Source organism: Tyto alba, unplaced genomic scaffold (genome assembly GCF_018691265.1).
Source record: "Tyto alba isolate M040663 unplaced genomic scaffold, T.alba_DEE_v4.0 Super-Scaffold_9, whole genome shotgun sequence".
Classification (NCBI taxonomy): Eukaryota; Metazoa; Chordata; class Aves; order Strigiformes; family Tytonidae; genus Tyto; species Tyto alba.
In genome coordinates, this window is record NW_024881330.1 from 20,452,803 (window position 1) to 20,476,582 (window position 23,780).

Below are 23,780 nucleotides of genomic sequence, written 5' to 3' on the forward strand. Positions count from 1 at the left end.
TTAAATTATCCCTGCTCAGTATACCTGTTCCTAATGAGTACAGCTCTTTAGTCAATTATTACAGAAGTTTAATATAGAGAAAACATAGCTGTTGTATTATTTTTATAAATTCCCATTCAGTACAACAGCAAGGCTCACTGGACTATTGTATGGTTTGCTATAATGTGTAGCTGTGTTTCTTATTCAAGCCTAGGTTATGTTTTCTTATTCACTGTCCAGAATAAACATATTTTTCTGCTTTGACCTGTCAGGTGTGCATGATTCAAACACAAGATAAAATTAGCATGAGCTCTTCTGAGAGAAAACAGGCTTTTCTGTTAGCAGTGTGAAGTCCCAGGGAAGGATCTCTCTACCCTGTAGTGTTTGTTGTCCCATGGACAGACTGTACTGAAACAATTCTAAAGGAAAACAGCATTTCCATTTATTGTTGTATTTTATGTTACCACTCTATGTTTAAAATTAGAAGCTACTCTGGGTATATTGAATGAACATTTTGTTGGCTGGCACATTTAACTTGTCTCAACAGGAGAATGGTCAAGGAGTTGCAGTAATGTCAAACTTAATAATTACAGTACTGAGTCATGGCTACGGAGCAGCAGAGGAGAAATATAGAGGTCATCTTGTCTTACACTTTTCTTAAGGAATTGTGGGAGGAAATTATAGTCATATGCTGGCAGCAAGAATATTAAGAGCCAAATTGAAAACCTATTCAAGTTGTCAGAGCTACTTACTGCATTATTCAGGTTTTTGACAGTTTGCAGAACCATCATGCCTACTGTTTGCGGAATTACAAACTCTATTAGGAATACAATAAAGTTAAATAAATGTCCATAAATTTACCACGTATATTGTTTCTCAAGTTTGGACTAAAGTTAGGAGTGGGAAAAATTTAGTATTGTTAGGTTTTTGCATTTAATACTGCTAGTTTTCTCCAGTCAGACACTAGCTGTGACATTCCCTTTCTTCTTTTTGGTGCTTTCATGGCAGGTCTTCAAGGACCAGCAGCAATAAAAGGTGGCAAATTGTTCTTGCAACTTGGATAAATAGGTTAGCAACAGCTCAAAATTTTGTGAGAGTGGTGGTGACTGAAGAAGTTTTTGTTCTCTTCCACTCTATCTAGTTTCTTCAATTTCTCCAAAGTATTTTCATTTATTTGAGACTGACTTTTAATTTACTTGTAATGATCACTTACCTCATCTGGTGTTAAGTTCTTCTTAGTTAACTAAACTTAATTTATGATGAAACATTGGGGTTTAGTTTAATTTTGTTTGTTTTCATAAGAAGAACATGCACTGCCCTAATAAAACTTAAACATTTTTCTCTGAAAAATTATGTAATGTTTAAGAAGAAGCTTTATTTTGTAACAAAGAAAAAGGGTGCAGATGGGTTCCCAGGAAATCTAGCTGTAATCTGAAGGACAAAAGCACTGACTATGATGCCTTCTACTCTACAACCCAGATCAGTTCAAACTCACAGGGATCTCTTTGATCATCACAGGTAGCTCATGCGCTAGCTCCAACAAGGAGATGGTCTTGCCACTGAATTTACAAATTAGCACACACAAGGGATGTTACTCTTTGTCCTTTAGTGGGAATATTAAATGATGAAAAGTTGAATACCAAGGTTAAGCTTCCCAAATAGTTACCACATTGTATTTAGTTCCATGTTTAATAGGATTTTGGCAAACATTTTAGCTTCAACCTCAGCGACAGCATATTTTCTCTGATTATTTAGATTTTGTCTCCTTTTCACAACACATTATCTATCATTAAATATTTGGAAGGTGTCTTTATTACAGATGTGCTTTTGCTATTCAGAGACAACTGTTACTGTTGGAAGACTTCATGCAATTTTGTAATATGTTCAGGAAAAGGCACATGGGGAAACTTTACAAGGAGCCAACAACCTTTAATTTTACTTCAGTAATCAATGTTTTATTAATTGATAAACATTTTTTTTGTGGTACAATTAATATCACAAATAGTTAAAGCATATTTAATAAAAAATATGAGCTTAAGCTGCTATCTGGTTTTTAGGGTGTTTTTATGTTATTTTTTTTGGAGGGGGGGGCAGGGGAAGGTGAGATGGGGTGGGGTTACGTAGTATCATTACAATTAATGTCTAGAATTAAAAGTGTAACCTGAAGATAATCTCTTACCGGGTCCTCCTAAGTAGTTGCAGACCAGTGGGCTTTGATTCACAAAGGGACTTAATCACCTAAATATCATTATAAATGGAATTTAGTTGCCTAACACAGCAATTCATAAAACTCTACCAAATTCGGCATCTGTAGTAGTGCATTTCATTTCACAAACTGAAGCTATCTAAAATGTAGATGCAAGTGTGAATAAGATAGAAGATGCAAGATAAATCCTTCCTCAACTTCAGACATTTCAAAACTAGAGTACAAAATAATGGCAGTCATATGGGTTTTAAAACCAAAGGTGCCTTTCACATGCCTAACATGGAGGTCAGTCAGTGTGAACTTATATTTGTCCACACTACACAATCTGTGTAGATGTATTCTTATGCATCAGGTGTAAGTGGTGACCAGCAGCTTAGAAGAAGGGCTGAAATGTAGGTGTCCCCCACTTCTATTGAAGTTAGGAAAAAAAAGGAAACCCAGTGATGAGAGGGTTCAGAATAGGAAATTCTGGGTATAGGATTCTGATCCCCATGCATCCATTTTATTCAATGACCCTTTCCATCAAAATTAACAACCCCTCCCTTGAGGAAGGATCAGAATTTGGAATTCCTTCCTGCCAGCCATGTGGAATGAGCAGGTAGCAGAGAGAGACATTTTAGCCTTAAGGGAGAGACAAAAGCCAGTTGGGAATTTGGAGGCACCCCTCTACAGTATTTCCCAAATTCAAGCTTTGATGTGTCCCTCTCCATTCATCATGATGAATCTTTTAAATCCTACTTCAAGACTCCTGTTTCTCTCAATTTAATGATTAAGAATCTTAGGCCATTACTCACATTTATGAATTCCAGTCATGGACATTCGTGCAAAACTTTTTAGTAGTGTGGCAATGACGAAATTTGATCTTATCTTAACTCATTATAATACTTAACACCATGCACATGGAGGTAGTTGAGATGGTACTCTACATCTCTTAATGAAGGTTGTTAATGTTTGCAATAAGCTGAAACACTATTGTCAAAGTATGCATTACTAATTTCTTTCAGTGAAGGACTGAGTGATCTCTAGTGACTCTAACAGAAAAAAATTAGAGAAAGAAGTAGCTAACATTAAATTCTGGGATGCCTACAGACCTCTCACTAGTTCTAGTAAAAATAAATAAATAAACAGCAATTTAGCAATTTTAAGGTCAGATGCTCTATATGCAAGCACTGAAGTAGAAACCATTTCCTACAGTTTTAATAGTATCTAGCACACAACTTTTTCACATGGATTTATGATTGCATTTATTTATTAGATTTTTTTTAATACCTCATTCAGGATGTTGCAATCTTTGTAACTGCATGTTGCAGAAATATACATTTTTGTAATTTATTTGGAATTATCTCATGTTCATCTGTTAAACTCATCAAACATGGTGTGAACACAGCTAAGCTGTATATATTTGAAAGAAGAGTTCCAGGTGATCATGTGACTTCAAAAGGAAAAATTTCTGGTGTAAATTTGAAATGGATTTTCAGGCTATCCTCCAGTTGTTTGTGTAATATTTTTTAGAACTGTTTTTTTTTCACACAATATACCTTGCTTTGGTTTCAAGGGACTGCAGATAGTCAAGTTGTGTCACACAGTAGGAATGGTGAAAAGTAAGACATGTTTAAAAGAGTTCTTCCTCACCATCTGTCTGTATAAATCCCAAGCTGCCATTTCTATAGTATCACACGGAAACAATGCAGAGGCAGTTTCTAACATTCATGCTAGATAAGAGGTAACACTTGTAATTTTTGGTTTTTTTTGTTTTTTGTTTTTTTTTTTTTAAATGTGCGCTTTCTTCTTAAGTACATCAACTAGGAAAGCTTCTAGTCTCTAAATGAATGCTATCAACTGCTATGGTCCTCATAGTTATTTTATAATTTCATAAAAATGTCATCAGAAGTTCTCAAAACTTGATATACACATGTATTATTTCTCTTATTCCTACTTACTTATGATTTACTTGGTAATGTTTATTTGTTGTTATTTTAATTCCACTGTATACAGACAAAGTAGACTTGTTCTTCTTGCTTATTTGAGCATTAATCTGCTTTTTCTGCCTAATTTGTAAATCTGAGCAGTGTTTTCACCACTTTCCTTGATCTTCAGAATTTTCCTGCTGTGAACATGAGATGTAGTCCTGAAACTACTCCTTGGCTTCTGACTGGAATTACTTGCTTTTTATTTTTAACTTCCTTTCCTTTGTTTCCGTCAAGAACAACCAAGAGGATCTCTACCCTCCATCACCATCTTTTCTAAGGGAGAGAAATTTTGTCCAGGTAGTTATTCAGAGTTTATTATAAAGGTTCAATCCTACCATTCTGAATATCTGAGAATACTAAAAAATTATCTAAGTATAAATGGTAAATATCTACCACTGCCTGGGAGCTATCAGGCTCATCAGTTGCCCTAGTACTATGCAGACTTGCTATCTCAAGCCAGGCTAGTTCAGACCCATATGGCTTGAACTGAAGCTCAGAAAGAGAACTGACTGCTTCAGGACCGGTTTTATTTTTTGTTTGACACCTGATTTTGGTCTAAAGTAGTGCCAACTTTGCAGTATCATTTTTTTCTAGCTGTTGGGAAATGCCAATTCAGGGAGAATTACTGTTTCACCCTATGGTTCTTCCGTACACTGCTGCAATATGATAAGCTTACTAGAGTTTAGAGCTAAGCTAAGCTTAATCCTTTTAAAGTCACTGGAAACCTACTAGACAAATGGTGTTGAGAGAAAGTCAAGCATAACTGGCAAGATCTAAATCTGAGCTGAGTGGAATGTTTATAAAATATTGGGGCAAAAGTATGAGCTTGTAAATAATCCTAATGCCCTACCCCTTTGGGGAAAACACTGTACACCAAGTGTTATTAATTTCTTTATTGTTTTCTTTATATGATTTTTTTATTGGACTAAGTGGGTTTTATAGTGTTGATTGTTAATAAAAAGATATGGCTAGCATTGTCATTCTGATTTAAGTAAACAGCATTTGATTTTTATACTGACTATGAGACTTTTGTGAGCTTTGGTGTTGCTAATGTAACGAGGATGTATGACCATTTAAAATCAGATTGTAGAGATCATGTGACAAAGTAATTTTTCTATCAATACAACATCAGGGAAGTTTATTCTGTTCTGCAAAAAATTAGGTGCACCTTGCAAAACAAGGCAAAAGTCCAATGAATGAGGATGGGATTAATTCCAGCCTTTTATTTGTATGAAACAAAGAAATTAACATGAGCAAAGACAGATCTTAGAGCAATCTTATCTAAACCAAGCATCCTTTGGTAGAGTAATATGGTAATTATGGACTAATTGCCACTGTGATTAGACAATAACATAATGTAATGACCTTCCTGGATTCCTGTTCCTACGTTGTTCCTTGTTAAATTTCTAAATATCTTCATGATCTTTTATTTAGGCTCACACTTTGCCTTATCTATTTTTGTGCTATCCAAAGGTATTTGACTATCCATGATATTTATATTTAATGCAAGAATTTTTATATGTATATGTGTGTGTACTTATGTATATATAAAATTTACTCTAAGAATTAAGTCCAAAGGTATTTAATCATCAGGCTCAGACCAGGTGACATGCAACATTAAAATAAACTGAAGATGTAAATACTTGGAAAGGATAGCCCTGACAGTTCTTTTCTTAATTATTGTTTATTTTAACATGTTCATGCTTAACATCTATTGTCTCTATTTTTAAAGATGGAGAAAGGACATACAGGAATAATTTAGCTGAAAATTAGGTGAAGTTTAAGTCAGTCTGAAAGTGTGAATCTCACTCTCTAGACCTCCAAGTGTTGGTTCTGTGCCTTCACATCTTGAGAGGGTTTAGTAACCTCACTGGGATATCCAGAAGAGGCTTTTCTGTAATGAGTTTCCATCACAAGTTTAATGAGATTGGCTTTGTTTGGATCTAATATCCACCCACAGATATGAAAAAAAAAAAAAAAAAAAAATCAGCAGCCATGCACTTGATTAAGGAAAGCTGCCATATGATGCCTATGTGCCCCTTTCCCTCCCTCTCATAAGCAGAGCTCCAGACCCAGAGTCCTGTGGGGCAGTTGGGTTTTGTTTAAATCTCAGTCTGGGAGACTGACTCTCCTCCTCACCTCAGAAAAATACCAGTGGCTTACCTATTACTGTGTAGGCTAGAATGGGTTCTACTCCTGCTGTTAAGACTGTGATCACTTTGCAGTGAAGTTTCTATCTGCCATCTAAATAAATGGAGGAATCACACTCTGGTAAAGGTTATTTATTTATTTTATTACTCATTCAGAGTCATTGGATAAAAATAAAACAAAGAGGCAGTGACAACAATCAGTGACTCATAACTGCTCTCCTTGTTCACTGTGTTTGTGGGAGAAGATGAAAAGACATTTTCCAGGATAACACTCTCCACTGTAAATCCCAGAGAGAAAGAGGCATCTCTCCTGCTTCACCCCCTTAAGTCCTGCTTTTACTCCTGTGGCTCTTTATGCAGTTTACATTCAATATTTAAAAGATATACTTGCCCCTCTTCAATAACCCCTGTAGAAACAGAACTGATGTTTCTCACCTTCTCTTCAGTGGAGAAGTCTATCCTACTAGATACCAAATTATATTCTTGGTTAGCCCTGTGGCTCATTTATTCCTGCCTGTAGAGCTTCAGTGAGACAGGTGAGGGATGCTTCTTCCCCTCTCTCTTGCTCCAGTAGCTAGGTCTTGGTCCTGGGATGTCAGTATTATGGCTTCAATATTTCTCCGGTAGACACTGAGATCCTGTCTCCTCCTTTCAGCACATGAAGCTATTATGCTAAAGGATACCTTCCTCCTCCAGCAATGTTTTATGTAAAAAAACAAGAACATACTGGTCAGATGTCTGATGTAGGTAGCTATGTACAGGGAGTACAGTGATGTACAGGGAGTACAGCTTTTTCTGTGAGCATCCATCTCAATGGTGTCTGTCTCACAGAGATGCTTAAGCAGAGGCAAGGGAAACAATTGTGTGCAACCTTGCCCTTGCCCTTGCCCTTGCCCTTGCCCTTGCCCTTGCCCTTGCCCTTCCCCTCCCGCTCACCCTCCCCCTTCCCCCTCACTCTTCCCCTTCCCCTTCCCCCTCACTCTTCCCCTTCCCCTTCCCCTTTCCTTCCCAGCATTTTCTTGTGCATGTCCCTGCAATTGTGAACTCAGGTCAGACATGCCCATGTCCCCAGTGTTTCCTTGCTGGGACACAGTTTATCCGTTCAGCATCCCTGCAGCTTGCATGCTTGGCTTTGGGCATTACAGCACTGAGTGTCACAAGCACTCTGTTACTTGCTGGAGCTGGGCTCAGGCTCCTAGCTCATGGTTGTGGTTTCAAGTAGTTGACAAGGCTTCTTAAGAAAAGGGATATTTAGCATTTCAAACATTAAGACTTTTGTGGCTTGCACTCTAAGTTATTCTCCATTCATCACTCAGAGACAGCTTGGCAGAACTGGATTGCTGGCTTGTGCTGTGACTGGTAGAATTAAAAATTCTGAAACTGCTGAAATCCTCTTTCGAGCTCAGGGATTAATAATGTGGCTGCTGTTAACTGGGAGTGCTGTTTCTGTGCCACAATAAAGAGACCAGCTACTCAAATACTCAATTATTCTGTCAATGTATTCCAGATCTCTGGGCACCTCTCCGCATTTTCTTTTCTGTTTCTGACTACCTCCACTTTGGTGCATATTCCAGCGCAGATTCCTTGTGCTCAGTTCTACTCTGGGGCAGGGACAATGTGCTGCTACAGACATATTGAAAAACACTGACTGTCCCCATTTTACACCTGAAACAACAAAGGGATTGAGCCAAAACACTAGACATTTCTGAATTTTCTGAGTACACTTCACGCAAGGCAAACCTGATGTGGAAAGTGATCTGGATCTTTTATTTTTCTTTTTGGTGACACTGATTGTTTTCTTTTGCTGTTTCAGGCTTTATTTAAAAGGTCACAGTGGAACAGCTGGAAAACAGAGTAGCCTGATCTTACATGGTGCTGAATTCAGTACCAAAGATGCTGACAATGACAACTGCATGTGTAAATGTGCTCTAATGTTGACTGGAGGTGAGTACAATAACTCTGAAAATATGTGGTATATTGATAGAAATATACTCTGTTGTCCTAAAGCAACCATGAATGAAGTTGCATTCATGGATATGTAACTACTGTGTGAAAATTCCTTTTATTATTATTACTCCTACTCTTTTCTGTATATATACACTGTCGTAGTGCCAATGACTCAAGATTCCTATCAGCAGGGAAGGGATTATTCAGAGATGCAGTCAGTATACTTCTGCACCAAAGCTGTTGCAACAATGTCAAGAGAAAAAGCATAAGGTACTGTTATTGTTGAGGCAAGAAACATGAAGTAAGAGCAAAGAAGGTAAGAGATGGAGAAGGGGAGAAGAACTTTGTGATAAGTGGCAGAAAGAAAAGGGAAAAAATTCAGGTAGATAGATAATAGAAGGAAAAGTTCAAAACCAGTCAGAATCTGGACTTGCAATATTTTATCTATTTCACTTAGGGGTGTGATTCTGTTATTTAAATAATTGTAATGATTCACTTTCTGGCTAATATATGAACATATACACATATAGACATAGTTAATGCAATATCTAATTTACTCACCTGTGAAATACTATACATGCAGCCCCCTGTTCAAATTGTGGCACTTAGCTGTTCTGGAAGATTTAAAACAGTATCAGGAAGATGAGTTGAGCTGTAAAAAGAAAGAAACAAGTGTCAACGTGGAGGAGAGCACAGAGACATTATACTGGGACAGCACCAAGTCAGACTGCCCGCAAGTACAATGTATATGACTGATATTTGTTCCCTCCAATGCAGAGGAGGAATATCTGAGATTACCTCCCCATGCTGACACCTAAAGCTCTGCAGAGGAATGAGAACTTCCTCTGGCAAATGATACTTATTCTTAGTCCCTATATGGGCAAATTCATTTTTATCTCTAGGACACCACATTAAAGCAGAAAGTTTAAATTGGGATTCTTTGGTTCATTGACTGTATGACCTAGAAAGGCCCTTATCTTCTCATCTGATCTTCAGAGACTCTCCCTCAGTGATTTCTAACTTTCCTGGAAAAAATTCTATAGCGTATAAATTATTCAGTATTTTGGATCAGACTGTTAAACTGATATTATTTGTGGTTACTGGCACTCAGACTGAATCCAGCTCAGGCCACATTCAGGCATACATGAGCCTCTAAAGCTATCATCTGCTAATAGAAGATGGGTTCCCATAACTGGAAATTATATCAAATGCACAACCTAGCTTCTCATTCTCTTGCCAGTTGGAAATGATCCAGTTGGGAAAGTCTTTAAGGACCCAGTTTTTCAAACTTTCGTAACTTGTTCTAATAATATCTTATTAAAAGTCAGCATGGGAAACTTCTTCCAGTAGACAGGTGATCAGACATTACCTGTCAATTTCTATTAAAAAAAAAAAAAAAAAAAAGAAGCTAACAGTGGGACTGGCTAGAGTCTAGTGAGAAGCTCCTAAATGTGAGTTGTGTCTGTGCTGAAGTACAGACTTATTCATGTATCCAACCTGCCTGGAAATACCTCTACTCCCAGACAGCTAATTCTGGATGCTGAGGGTTCTATTTATTTTTCTGCCCTGACTTCTAAGGCAGGCCAATGCCCTGCTAAGGTCAGCCTGCTCTTGAACAACCATTGCACAAGGTTCACATATATTTTGCCGCAGCCATCCTGTAAATCAACAGGAAAACCACACACTGAAATATATGGGTAGCAAATGAAAGGAATAAGGAGGAAGGGGGAGAATTACCAAAGGCTGAGGAAACCACAAATAGAACAAATCACTGTGGAGTAAGAAGAGATGCAGCTAGCCTTTGGAGACAGAAGAGTCTAGTCTTTTGGAGATAGGCTGTACAGCACTGAGTAATTTGTATTTCTTCAAGAAGGGAAAGACTTTAATCATGTTAGAGTTCTCCTCAAACACTCTGCTATGCTTTACTCTTTAAAATTCCTTTCTCATTTCTCAAGAAATATCAGAAATTGAATTAAACAGAAAAATATTTGTTTAGTGAATAGATTTCAGTTTTGTACCACAGACAAAGACTAATTAAGAAAAGTAGCAATGATAACATGTTTTGGAAAACCTCTATTTTTTTCAAAAGATATCAGACTGTTAGTTTTGGCAGCATCACAGAGAGCTCTTTAATGATGAATGATATGAAATCTACAGGCAGGTTTCTAGCTATCTTGACATTTTGGGTGAGCCTGTTATCTCTATGAGGTGAACTGAATATATTTATGTCAGGAATAAAGGCTGAGATAAGCTGAAGCTCAAGACTGATATGGTTATAGTCAAGGCTGAAAATATAAATGTAAGGAAAACACACATTTCTCTCTGTGATCTTACTAGTTGTCAGTTTTATTTGGTTTATACCAAAACTATTATTCTCTCTTCTCCCTTCTCTCCCTCTTCTTCAGAAGAAGATATTAACTAGTGGGAGAATAATACAGTAGCATCAACAGAGCTTTCTGTGTGTGTTTCTTGTCCTTTCAAGAGCCATGCTATGCTACCTGACCCTATCTTAACATTGATTTTAGGGAATGGCTTCAAAAGTACATGAACAAACTGGATTCTTAGCCACTGTGAGCTTTACGTGGTAGTTAAATGTTTTAGCTGGTTTTTTGTGCATTGGAAAATTTAAACTAAATATGCATGGTTTACTTTTAAAAGGAGACAACACATGGTTATTCAAATAATGTCTTCTTATAAACTTAACGTTTGACAAAATAGTAAACAATTTTTATATCGTGAAAATACCTATTAGGACCTGGTACAATATCTCAGGCCAGTGAACTGAACAAAAGGTTGTATCCCCATATGATTTAAATCATTATTCTGAAGAGTACCCCAGTGAGTTATATACATAGCTTTTTGCAGGAAACAGCACTTAAAATATAACAGTCACCAGAATGAAGCACTGCCTAGGGCGCTTGAGGTAGATTTCCATAGAAGAGCACTTAACATCTCTGGATCAGATCTGCAGACACAAGGCCAAGGTAGACCATCCTGCCAGGATACCATCTGTCAGCTGAGCCCCAGGAATTGTTTGTGCAATTGTTTTCAGTCACTGGAAAGTGACTTATGATAACTTGTCCCATAGTGAAAGATCTTAAGGTGATTTGCTTTGTCTTGCATTGGCTGCCATCTGAGATGTTCACGCAGGCATTTACCTTGCTTCAGGTGATAAGTGAGAATGTTGTTAAACTTCTGATTTCTGAAATAGTTTGTCAAAGTGACAGGGAGACTTTCTACATGTCTTTCTAGCATTGAAACAGCATAGAATTATTGAAGTAACTTTTTTTATTTTACTGGAAGCTGAGGTCCATCCAGCTGCAGTCTCATGTCTCTGATAACAGTCAGAAGCAGATGCATTGGTATGGACATAAAAACAATGCAAATAAATTATATTTCCCCTGAGTGTTTTCCCAGTATCTTTTGTCTCTCAGGGGCTTCCCTAGTCATGTATTTAGTAATCCCGAATGTATTTGTCAACTATTAGGTGAGAAACAGCATGAACTTTATCCAATTAGAAAAAGACAAGAGTTCCTCTTATATTTTGTTTGAAACTGAAATTTTGAAAGTATCAACCTCAGCACACTTAAAAATATCTAACTGGAACCCCTGAATATACATCTAGTACACAGGAAAGTATAAATTTTTAGGCTTTATGCATATTGTTTCTTTCATAAAGAAGTTACTTATAAAACACTATTCATGAAAAATTATTTATATTACCTAACATTTTGATAGAAAAATATAACCACCACGCAGATAAGAAGTGATTGGAATATTATTTGATTTATGATAGAAATATTATAAATATTTAATTTGATATATGACTGCTCAGCACTTTTAACAAAATCATTACTGTATTGCTATGTTTATCAGGGTTAAGTATGGACAATATTCATAAAGTATTAGGAGAACGCCACGAAGTGACTAACTTAAAAATTATTCTGTTGATATATTTAGAAGATCAGAACATGGTTGCCAGTCTGCAAGTTTCGTGTTATTTTTACGTCATAATAAGGTCCTTATAAAAAGGACCATGTTATGCAGTTGATATGAAAAGCTAATGTCTTTTTGTCTCATATCCTGACAGCTAAATTCTGATTTTACCTTCAGAATGTCAAGTACCAATTGCTAAGTGGTAGTTTAGTCAATCCAATATTCTTAACACATAAAAGAACACAGTCCTGGAAATTAATTCCAGAGATGATTTAGTCCCTTTCTAAGACAGACTCTTTTCTACCTATTTATTTCTTACTGTTTATCTTCAAGATTTTTAGTGACAGAGATTCATTCTTATAATACATTACTGAGTTTGGTTACGCTATTATCATTACTTGTTGACTAAACTAATTCTATGATAGCTTAAGTATGTTCTAACTTTTCCTACCCTCCATCACTGGAAAGAATAGACCATTCCTTTTCACTCCTTTGAAAATCGCTTTTTTCAGCAACTTTTTTATGAATTTGAGATTGTTGGAAATCTGTCTTTTGAAGTGGACTAAACAATCTTAAATCTTTCCTCTTAGATTCACTTTTCTTGACTTTGTCCAGTGGATCCACATATAGCTTGAGGTGTCATCCAAAACTGCACCCAGACTTCTAGCTGAGAAGTTACCAATACAGTGTCAAACAGAGCTCAAGTATTACCATCTAACTTCTTTAAAGTACTGAATGTCAGAAACATTGAAATCTTTCATAAAATAAATAGTTATGTCTTTTGAACAATTAAGACAATTTCAGTATTTTTGCATTAGAAGTTGTTCTAAGGGGCTTTGTTGACAAATGCAGTAAATTTTATGTACAAACCCAGAGAGCTAGAAATAAATATTGCTTTTTCATAGGATCCATTTATCCCATAAACCATACAAATATACCATTCAGACATATTTTGGATCTTATTGAATGGATTGTATTTATCTTACTGCATTTGGAGGCATTCAGTGTACTCAGGAGGGAGAGCAGAGACAGATGTGTGAGGAAAGGGTCTGCCACCAACTGTGCAGGGTTTAGACACCTATTCTTTTAGTATGTAAAAGGTAATTAAGAACCTCTCATCAAACCTGAGTGATCATTAGCAAGTTCCTCATGCATGCTAGATTTACAGTGCACTCACGAATTGATGAGTAATAGGTTACTAACAAATATTTTTACATACATACATGCTTAATTACAATTTATACAAGGTGAAAAAGGAAAGATTCTAGCTTAGCATACAAAAGCCTTTTTTATCTTACTTTTAACAAAGAAGATTCTATCATATAAAAATTATACTTGTGACTTCAGAAAAACATTATAAAAGATGGCCATGGGTTTTTTTCTTTTAATATCATTAATACACATTAATGCTCCTTTATTAGTTTTTTTGCAGGAATATGTAGAAATTATCTCAATATACATTCATATTTGGCCAAAGATATACTACAAGCAGGTCTGTGGAGCTGGATTATCAGGTGATAGATGGCTGATGTAGACTGAAGCATTCAAAATACATTTATTTAATGGAAAGTGTTGACATGAAATTTAACAACTTCCCAGAGCTAATAGCAACACTAATTAAAGACCAAAGCATAAGAGGCCACAAAGCATAAGCGTGCTTTAACTGCTCCAGAAGAACAGCTGTCTACAGTGAGGATTCATGTTTATTTATATAGCTGAATTTTGAAACAATTTATCAATATATTATCAATGTATTAAAATCCTGTGAACTCCAGGAGTAAATCAACATCTAGCTACTGGGAGTCTTTCCTCGGGTCAAACTGTCTCACAGCTTTATTTGGTGTTTTCTGCAATGGCAGTGCTGCAGGTATCTCTTTCAGAAATCTCTGTTTTACATTCCCCCACTTCATCATAGCTACCAAGAAAGTCACTTCTTCCATTCCTCTTTCCTACACTATACAAGATGTCTGAAAAAACATTTTCATCCATTCAAATTGTGGATTTTGGTGTTGAAACATGCAGTAGGAAGTCTTGTGATAATCTGAGGCCCTATGGTAAATGAAGAGCTTTTAGAGGACTGCAAGGGAGGATGAAGAGAAAGAACCGTATGAAAAAAAAAAAAAATTAAAAAAGAAAGACAGAGAGAAAGTAGGCCCAACATTTTAATGTAGTATTAGGAAAAATCTTTTAAAAAATTCATCCAGTCTCAGTAACAAGAACAGTATAGCAGAAAAAAAAAAAAAAAAAAAAGAGTTGCTCATTAAAACATATTTTGAAAGAAGTATTTATTTAGAAGAAATCTGTGATGAGAGCTTTGAGCAGGTCCTCACAAAAGTTATATAAAATTTTGTGTTTCTTGGACTCGTTCAATTTTTAACATAGATTTTGTAGGGCACGGCTGAAAACTTTCTCCCTAAAAAGGCCATTTACACATGTATTGCTGTTCCTTTAAGATGAAATGGTAACTAGCACAACTTGCTATGTCTTCATCCCAACACCATAAAGAGAATCCAGCTGCATCTGTGTTCCAGCTTTGAAAAATGAGGATTATATTTTCTCTGTTTAACTTTGTCTTAAGTTTCTACAAGATTATACTATGGTTACAGTAAAACATCAGCTCTATGGCTTTCTCTTTCTTTGGTTATTGCCCCCTTAGGTATTGCACTGTAATCAAAGGGAGGTCAATTGTATCAAAATAGAAGTTTGCCAGAATTTATCTGGCATAAATTCTTCCCTCAAGATTTCATTATGAAGTGTTACTTCTGAAAAAAGACCACTAAGTATTATCCAAAATCTAAGAAATTACTTTACAAGACTAGAAACATAAATTACATGGATCTGAATACCGGAGTAAGCACTGGATCTGATGACTAATCATGGTCAATATTCTATCAGTAGTAGTAAGGCATAGTTTAAAATACCTTCATACAATGCGTTCATTATAGATAGATAAAAGGTTAACCACTGAATATTATGAAATTGGAGGATTCACTAAAGCAGTGCACATTGTCTAGAAGGAGCTTCTCACAGTTTAATTCCATTTTCAGAAGTCAGAGTGGGAAACACTTTGAAAATTTAAAATGTTACATTTTGGTCCACAGTGACACATGCAAATTCAGTAGCCACTTGCTAGATGATCAGTTTGCCACTACCAGGGTGCTTGAAAAAGGTTTGCAGGGAGTCCTGGGAAGTTTACAATGCTGTGATGTGCAGACTGAAATAACATTTAAAAAAATATTGAAATTTAACCACTAAAAGCAAAAGCCACCACCTGATCTTTATGATCTCATTTACTTTCATATGTGACCTTCATTTACAACTATATTACATAGAAAGATGCATAAATGCTGTGCTAAAGATTCATAAAGAAATAAGTCTTACCATGAAAAAAAAAAAAAAAAAAAAAGAAAAAAAGCCAAAACCCAGCAGAAATCTTTCTGGCAAATAGAGCTCTTAACCACTGAGGTTAATACGTTTTTGACATTGGGAATATTAGCTCTTTGCAGCCTGGGGATTCATTCTGCCTTCCTCAGTCTGAACTAAGCATCTTTCTGTTATAATATATCCTATAAGGTATTGGAGAGAAAATTCTATTCCCATCATGATATACTGCAAAACTCCCACTACTTTCAGTGGAGTCAGCATGTCACCTAGTTTATCTTTGTCAGTTTGTGTTCTGTAATCTTGGTGTTGCCAAGTTTTACGTTATTTGGAGTTTTCCTTAAAACTTGAACTCCCATGGCAATCTAAAATTCACCTTAACAAGAAAAGATCTTGGGGATGCAGACAAGAGAGTTGACTGATTCATTTCATCTTAAAGCAACAATTTAAAATAGAACTGAAGATTCACACTAGTTTTCACCACTGACTCCCTTTTCTTCATTGGTTAAAGATTTATATACATAACTTCACTGAAGAAGTCTAAAGATGAGGTAATTTTTTTGCACACGGTTTTCAACAAAACCTATGCTTTTAGCAATTTTGATTTTTCTGTATTCAGTCATAAAAATGGCAGTAAAACCTCTGTCATTGTTAGTAATATTCACAAGTAGTTGATAAATATTTTTTTTTTTTGTTTTATTTTCAGTGCTGTGTTAACAGAGCACTCACAAAGGTGGAGGCATGGCTCTACATGCATTTTCTTTGGCAGAGAACTCAGGTTGAAAAGTTCCTGAGGTGTTACACTTTTTTTCTTTTTATCCTAACTTCTCAGTTTACTACTCCTTCAGTTATACCAGCACAACTGTTCACAAGACCATTCTGTAAACCAAATTCCTGGTTCAGCATCAGAAAGCAAAGTTCTGGTTTTGTTTTTGGTTTTGTTTTTTTTTAAATCTGTCACCTCACTTTTCAGAAGAGTCTTACAATGCAGCTGCTGGAGCACTGAACTGGAATCACAAGCATCTGGGCAAGACATTTCTTGCCCCTCCTTCCAGTAGAATGAAATATATACAATTGCATACAGAGTTCAAAGGGTTAATGAGTAGGAAGCTGCATCTTGCAGGAAAAGAGGAGGCAGGGTTGGTGGACAGAAAAGGCAGTTAGCAACTTTCTAAGCCTAACTTTGATATCAATCAGTAATATTTTTATTATATTTTGTAGTCAATGAATAAGTAGTAATTTTCCACTACCTATAGATATATAAATAAAGTGTCTACAAACCCCTTTTTCTCCAAAAATAATCAAATAGACATTTGTCAAAGTGCCAGGTGGGAACTTGCTTAGAGGCTTTGCAGAGAAATGAACAAATCTCAAATGGATCTGAGTGAGGACCCTCTTGACATTGCTGACCCAAAAGCATTTGGCACATTTCAAGCTCAAACTTAGGAAGCTCAAGATTTAATACAGGTTTTCACATTCAAAACAATAAGATTAAGGATTGAATGTCACTGTTCTGGCCTTGCTGTCATCTAAATGCATGAACACCCAAGTAATCATCTAAATCATCTATCCATGCACACATGTATTCTGACTAATTGTCACTGTCCTACAGTGCTATAACTGTCTTCTTCACTTAGTCCTTCCATTCATTTGCTGAGTCTTGTTTATAAATTTAATGTAAGTCTTAAAGAAAGAGTTCGCCTGTCTCCTTGCACACCATTCTGAATACTGATTATTATAATATTGCAACTACTATAACAGGGCAGAACCATCATACTCATAACCCATGTTTGCTAAGAACATCTAACCTGAGACAAAAGCAAACTGAGCAATCAATTACAGTTAAAACAACAGAGAAGTACCAATAACTAAAATTAAATCATGCTTATACTCAGAATAACCCAACAAGTGAATTTATGCAAAATACTTATGAATTGTAGTCTTTTTCTGTGGTTTACATGAGATGAGTGAACTGTGATACTGTCTAAATACAGAAAACAGTTTATTTGTCTTTGTTGTTCTTGCTCTTGATTCACATACTATGTATAAAAGCAGAATGAGTTAGGACTTAAATACTTTTCCAGTTCTGTAAATACAAGCATGCGTTCTCCAGCACTGCTGGCTATAGAATGGCACAAAAGAGCAAAAAAGGAAAATGTGAAAATACCTCTTCACACGCACACCAGGAGTACTTATGAGCCTGGTCTAATCAGCTAAGCCTATAAAACAAAATAAAAATGGTTAGTGCACTTGCATTCCAATTGTTTGTCTTAATGATTTCAGGGTGGTGGTTTGATGCGTGCGGCCCCTCCAATCTTAATGGGATGTTCTACACAGCTGGGCAAAACCATGGAAAGCTCAATGGCATCAAATGGCATTACTTTAAAGGACCCAGCTACTCCTTGCGTTCCACCACCATGATGATTCGGCCCTTGGACTTTTAAAGGCATTCAGCAGTGGATCCCAGAACAAACCAGGACAACACTGCCCTCAGCGGCACCACTGTCACAGTCTGAAGGTAAAAGGTGAAGGGCTTCTTGAAAGAAACATGTAGGGATGATGCAAAGTCACTTCATGATCACTCCATAACCTGCAAAAAACTCCCCAACAGTCACCCCACGTTTTGATGACTGAGGGAGGCTTTGTTTAGAAGAAGGTGGCTGCAATGATTTTCCATAGGGGAACAACTGGATCTGATTATTCTGCCCAAACCCGGTGCTTGTCAGTGGATGTCTTTTTTTAATAAAAGATGCATACTAGATTATTCAGCAACAGCATCAGAATCTGAAGACCTGAAATGTATCAACCATGGTCTATCGAGTAGAATGTTATTCAGCAGTGAAATGACAACATTTTTCAACTCCATGAAAAAGAATCACAGAGACACCTTTATTAAAACTCATCATAAAGCACTCAAGGTTACCACTCCAAGTATTATTTTTCTTAAATGAACTGAATTTGAATGGTGGATGGGTATATGTTAATCCCAGAGTCAAATAATTTGTGTGAAGATTATTTTTCATTAAATCCTCCAAGGATATGTTTCTCATAAATAAACCGAGTCAAACATATGAAGAATGATAAGGTAATGAGAATAAATTCTTCAGTTGCTCTGTAGAGGTAAATCAGGTAATTGGCATAATCCCTGAGCTAGGATTTATAGTGTGATAACAAAAGTAGCTGTGTTTTGAGGTTTTTCTCTTCTTTCATTAAAGTCAGTCTAAATGTCATGTAGAAAAATTAATGGAAGTTTTAAAGAATGTGAAATATTATCCTAAAGAAAATACAGGATTTTGCATGGAATATTTCCATCAAAAGTACACAGGAAGGCAAACTGTTAGGGTATATAAGAATTGCATAAATGCATAGCTTAAGGCAGTGGATTCATTTTACAGTACCCTTGCATGTGCGCAATTTATCATTAATTACTTTGCTTTTTTATTACATTTTTGTGAATATCAGAAGCATGCCAGTTCTACACAGTGCTTAGGCTACAACTATAAACAATACTCATCAGAACTGTATAGGAATAAAGAATTGTGAAGTTGTAAATAGCATGTTTATATTTCTTGTAACAGTCATTTAATTTGTACAGGCAGCCCTGACCCTACTCAAAGGGTGCAAAGCCTCAAAAGGATATAAATATTAAATGAACTTTAGAAGACTGCTTACAAGTTGCTAACAATAATTTTGTTCTATCAAAATGTTGCAGAAGTGTGGGACAAGATGTACAATTCAACTACTGGAAAAGATAAAGTTCCTGTAGTAACAAGCAACCAAGTAGCTGGGTGTCCCATGGGGGTATAGAGACAGTATTTTCCATTTACAGCCCCTCCTTATTTAGTCATATAAATAAAGTCCATTTGGCAAAGTATCTTGCAGTCATTTCACTTCTGCTATATATAAAATTTAAAAGTTTACCCTGTTCCCACTGAACTCAAAAGTAACATACTCATCGATTAAATTGGGACCAACATGACACACAAAATCTGCATGTGGTGAGTGTTTTGCTTGACTGTTGCTTTGTTTCATTCATTAAACTACTCCTGAGATCAGGCACAACAAAGATATGATTCTTTTTTAAAGGATGACGATAATAGTATCTTTTTTTTTTTTTTTTTTTTCCCTTTAGCAGTTTATTTCTATGGAACAGAAAAAAACTGCTTGGATTTTTTTAAAGATCCCTTCTTGAAGATCATAAGGCCCCACAGGGTTCTCTGTTTTTGTTACAATTTGATGTTTGTTTGGTTTTAAGTGGGAAGATCTTTGGTTTTGTGTATTTGTATATATTTATATATATATTTGAAATAATCTTGCCTAAGGGTTAATTTGCTGTTTTCTGCTGAATAAGTTACTAAACTACAACTTACTCAGCAGTTTCTTCACAGAGCTGTTTTGTCTCAGTTTCCAGCAGTTTTTTCAAATAGTCTTCATTTATGTGTAAAAAAATGTGTGGTCTGTCTTCCTCCATATTCTCAAAAGATATATTTTTGCAGGTCTCCAAGTTAGGAATGAGATTTTTGCAAATCATATTGCAAAAAGCCAAACACATTTAAAATCATGATATTTACTGTTTATTTATCTGGGTTTGAAAAAAATGTGGATTTGGTTTCCTAACCTTTATAATAAAACATTTTAAAAAATTGCAAAGTCCGTGATTTTTTTTGCTTTAAGTACACCTCTGTGATAGACTGACAACATTTTACAAGCCACCATCTCTCCTTGTAAGAAATATTGATAAATTTACACAAAGCTTAGGAAGTGAGTCTAATTAGAGTTTGTCCAGAAATTAGTATTTTTAACCTTTCAAATCCATATTTCAGTACTTTTTACTTAAGTTCCTTGACTAAAATCATGGAATTATATTTCTTATTTTAAGTTCAAATCATAAAAACTCTATCAATCTTTAAAATAAAATGTTTCTTGAATTCCACAGGCAAAGATAAAAATTGAATTATGATGCCTGTTTCTCTTGCCTTATGACATGTTCTTCTATCATCCATTCAATCATGTTGCATGGCAGTGACAAATCTCCATTGATCTCTTAGCCAGAAATGCCTCTTGCTCCATTTGTATGCCTTTTAAAACTGCAGGGATCAGTTTTAACATCTTTTTGTAGTCAATTTGTCCTCATTTTCTCAGGAATTTTTGCTTAATTGGACTTGTTCATTGTGTTCATTCGGACTAACCTAGCTCTTTAAATCAACACTAAAGCTGTGAGGAATTACATACATTAAAGCACATTTTGCCCCTTAATTAAACATGTATGTACTGCATGAATTGAAGAGTTACAATTAGTAAAAATGGTCTTTCTAAATTTGATTTATATTAAAATGTTTCTTGCCTTGAAAGATAATAAAAAAAATAGTCTGTGGTCCATGGTGATTGTAAGTGTATTATTTACCCTTCACAGATAAATTTCTTCCTATTTTATAAAACAAGAATACACAAAATTTTCACAAATTAATAGATGTATTTTCCATAGCATATAGACCCTTAATTTTTAATATCTTCCAAGGCTGTGGATGTAATTTAAATCCACGCTTTTCTAAGTGCTTTAGCATCCAGTACTGGCCTATTAAGTAGGCAAGTCATCTACATTTATAATCATCTGTACAACAGGTTCCCAAGACACAGTTCCTTAAAAAATCCTTCCAGCTATAACAACTTTATTCTCTGCAGCTCAAACCACAGCTCTGACCATACCTCAAACAACCTTGTTTGGGGTTGACACAGCACTCATTTCTCCTTTGGGAAGAGCAAAACTGAAACAGCAATCACAAGAGTTTAACTCTCTAGGTAGGTTCAAGTTTAATTTGCAACCAGACTGTTCTGCAGTTATGCAAAAGGCATTCCTACCTACCAGCTCTCACATGAGTTGGGCAGCTTGAGGAGAAAGGCAGTAACCTCTGAAAACAGCTGATACTGAAGGTTTTACCTGACTGTGACCTGTCGTGTGCATACACACACATGTGCACATGCACACACATACACACAAGTCCATATGTCTGAAGAAAATTTGACACAGCCAGTCAAAATGAACTTTCTAAATTTCATCTAGAGGAACTGTAATCTCAGGCCCCAAAAAAAAACAAACAAAAAAAAAAATCCAAAAAGTACCAAAACTGAAATAAATAAAAAGTTCAAATGCCAGTAGGGAGGCAGGATTAAGTGATAGCAGGTAGAAGGTAGAGGAGCAAGAGCAGGAAAGAGAGAAAATAGGGATATGGGACTATAGTGAAGAGGGAAAAGACAGACAGGTAGGGAAGAGTTGAAGGGAAGGGATTACTTGTGAGACATAGCAGCACCATATTTCCTGTGCCATGTCTGCCACACAGTGCAGGAACTCCCTTCTCCCCCAGGCGTGTCCAACCCCCACTCTCCATGGCTCCTGTTCATATGAGCAGGAATCTATGCTTTTGTATGCTTTGGGCGTGTGAGGGTGCAGTGTCTGTGTTGGTTTGTCTGTGTGCTTTTTAAATTTTTGCACAGGGACAAATTTATATGGATCTTTGAGAAAATATGCTGCTTATGGGTATGTCAAGATAGCTCTGTAGCAAGTTCTTTAATAATGGAAAAGTTCCTTTAGAATATTAAGGAAACGTGTAAATATTAAGTGCTGATAATGAAATAGAAACTATGCACATCCAAAATATTGTGAAATTAGAACCTTTATTATTCCACTAGCTAAAATTTCTGCTGGGAGCAGACCTTATTCTCCATAAAAATGGTCTGTGCAGTTTTCTGAACCAGTGAGTTCAGTTACAGAAAAATAAAGAATGGATGTATACTGTAAATATGACCCAAAAAAACACTGATATATTAAAGTACATGAAGGCCTAGACACCACTCCTGTGTTTAGGTACAGATAATCTTGAGCCCCAAATTGTTACCATAAATTTTCATTCTCTCATTATGCTTCTCACCTTTCTCTTACTTTAACAATGCCCCTTGCCTCCTTTTAAACTGCTGGCAGTGCTTGCCTTCTGCTGCCTGAAAGTAGCCACAGGAAGGCAAGCACCACATTAACAGAAGACCAAAGACCCACAGATGCTTGTGTTCAGAACCACATCACCTATGCGGACAGCAAAGTCAGTCCCTGCCAAACCATGGGGGAGGAACCTTTCCTGATGGTCATTTGCTCTGCAAGGCCATGGAGGGAAAAATAGGCACACATGCACACAAGAGATCTTCTTTCTACTTAAACAGAAAATGGCTTTGTCAGGTCAACCTTAGGAGTCCTAATGGTACCCCAGAAGAGTAACTCATAGACATCTGCTTCAGCCCAGTAGGAGGTGGAGGGGAAAAAACTCTGAAACAAGGACAAGGAAAATTGGAGAATCTTGATACACTGAGATGGATAAGAAAAAGTTGAGGAAGTGAGGAAATGGCTGTTATATGGTAATATATCTATGCATGCAAAGGAATCAGGTTAGTAAACTGAAGGCAACGACAGCAAAAGAAAGAAGTCAGTCTGACAAAAAGAACATGGAGAAATAACAAAACTGAAAGCACAAGAAAATTAAGAAGAATTAGGCAGAAGAATCTGTTGAAATATTTGTTAGAGGATAATTAGTATCCACTTAATTCCCCAAAGTCAAAAAGGAACAGTGTGGCCATTTAACTTTCTGCTTTTATTTAATATTTACAATGCAATGGAGATATATTGACATCTGGTAAAATCTAAAGTAATACTTAAAAAGCAATTCCTTCTTGGAGAAATTTTTGGTAACATGCTGTATGAGAAACTGTTCATGTTTTTAGCGTGAGACAAGAATCCACCAGTAGATAAATCAGCTTTGAATAATATTTATTCTTCCCCTAAAAGATGTGGATCTCCATCCTTTTGCAGCTCTCTCATACTTATATTAGAATCATTGTCTGCTCTAAAGGAAACTACAAATCTCAGACCTGATCTCATTCAGCTGCACTGTCGAACCACTGGTTTGTTTTCTTTTGAGTAATGAAGCAGAACTCCTCGATATGTTTTATTCTTCTTTTGAAGCAAACCTTTCTTTTTTCTTTTTTTCTTTTCATTTTTTTTTTTTTTTTAATCATTTAAAAGTTTCTGCTTTGAAGTTCATCTTTCATCTACCAGAGATGATTCTTTAATCTCTCTTTGATAGCTTCAGTTACTGCCACTTGTTCTGTAAAATCCCCAGGCAAAATTCTCCTCCAGACTCATGCAGTGGTTCTTGTCGCCAAACCTCT

General features: G+C 36.0%; 1 protein-coding gene across 1 annotated transcript in view; it reads left to right on the plus strand.

The window, feature by feature from the left end:
- ANGPT1 (angiopoietin 1) overlaps positions 1 to 20,179 on the plus strand; it is a 162,736-nt gene extending 142,557 nt beyond the window's left edge. Inside the window, exons 8-9 of the mRNA XM_033000156.2 lie at positions 8,119 to 8,249; positions 17,853 to 20,179. Coding sequence (XP_032856047.1) covers positions 8,119 to 8,249; positions 17,853 to 18,013 — 292 coding nt within the window. The 3' untranslated portion in view covers positions 18,014 to 20,179. The remainder of the gene's footprint in view (positions 1 to 8,118; positions 8,250 to 17,852) is intronic.
- Positions 20,180 to 23,780: the final 3,601 nt, after the last annotated feature.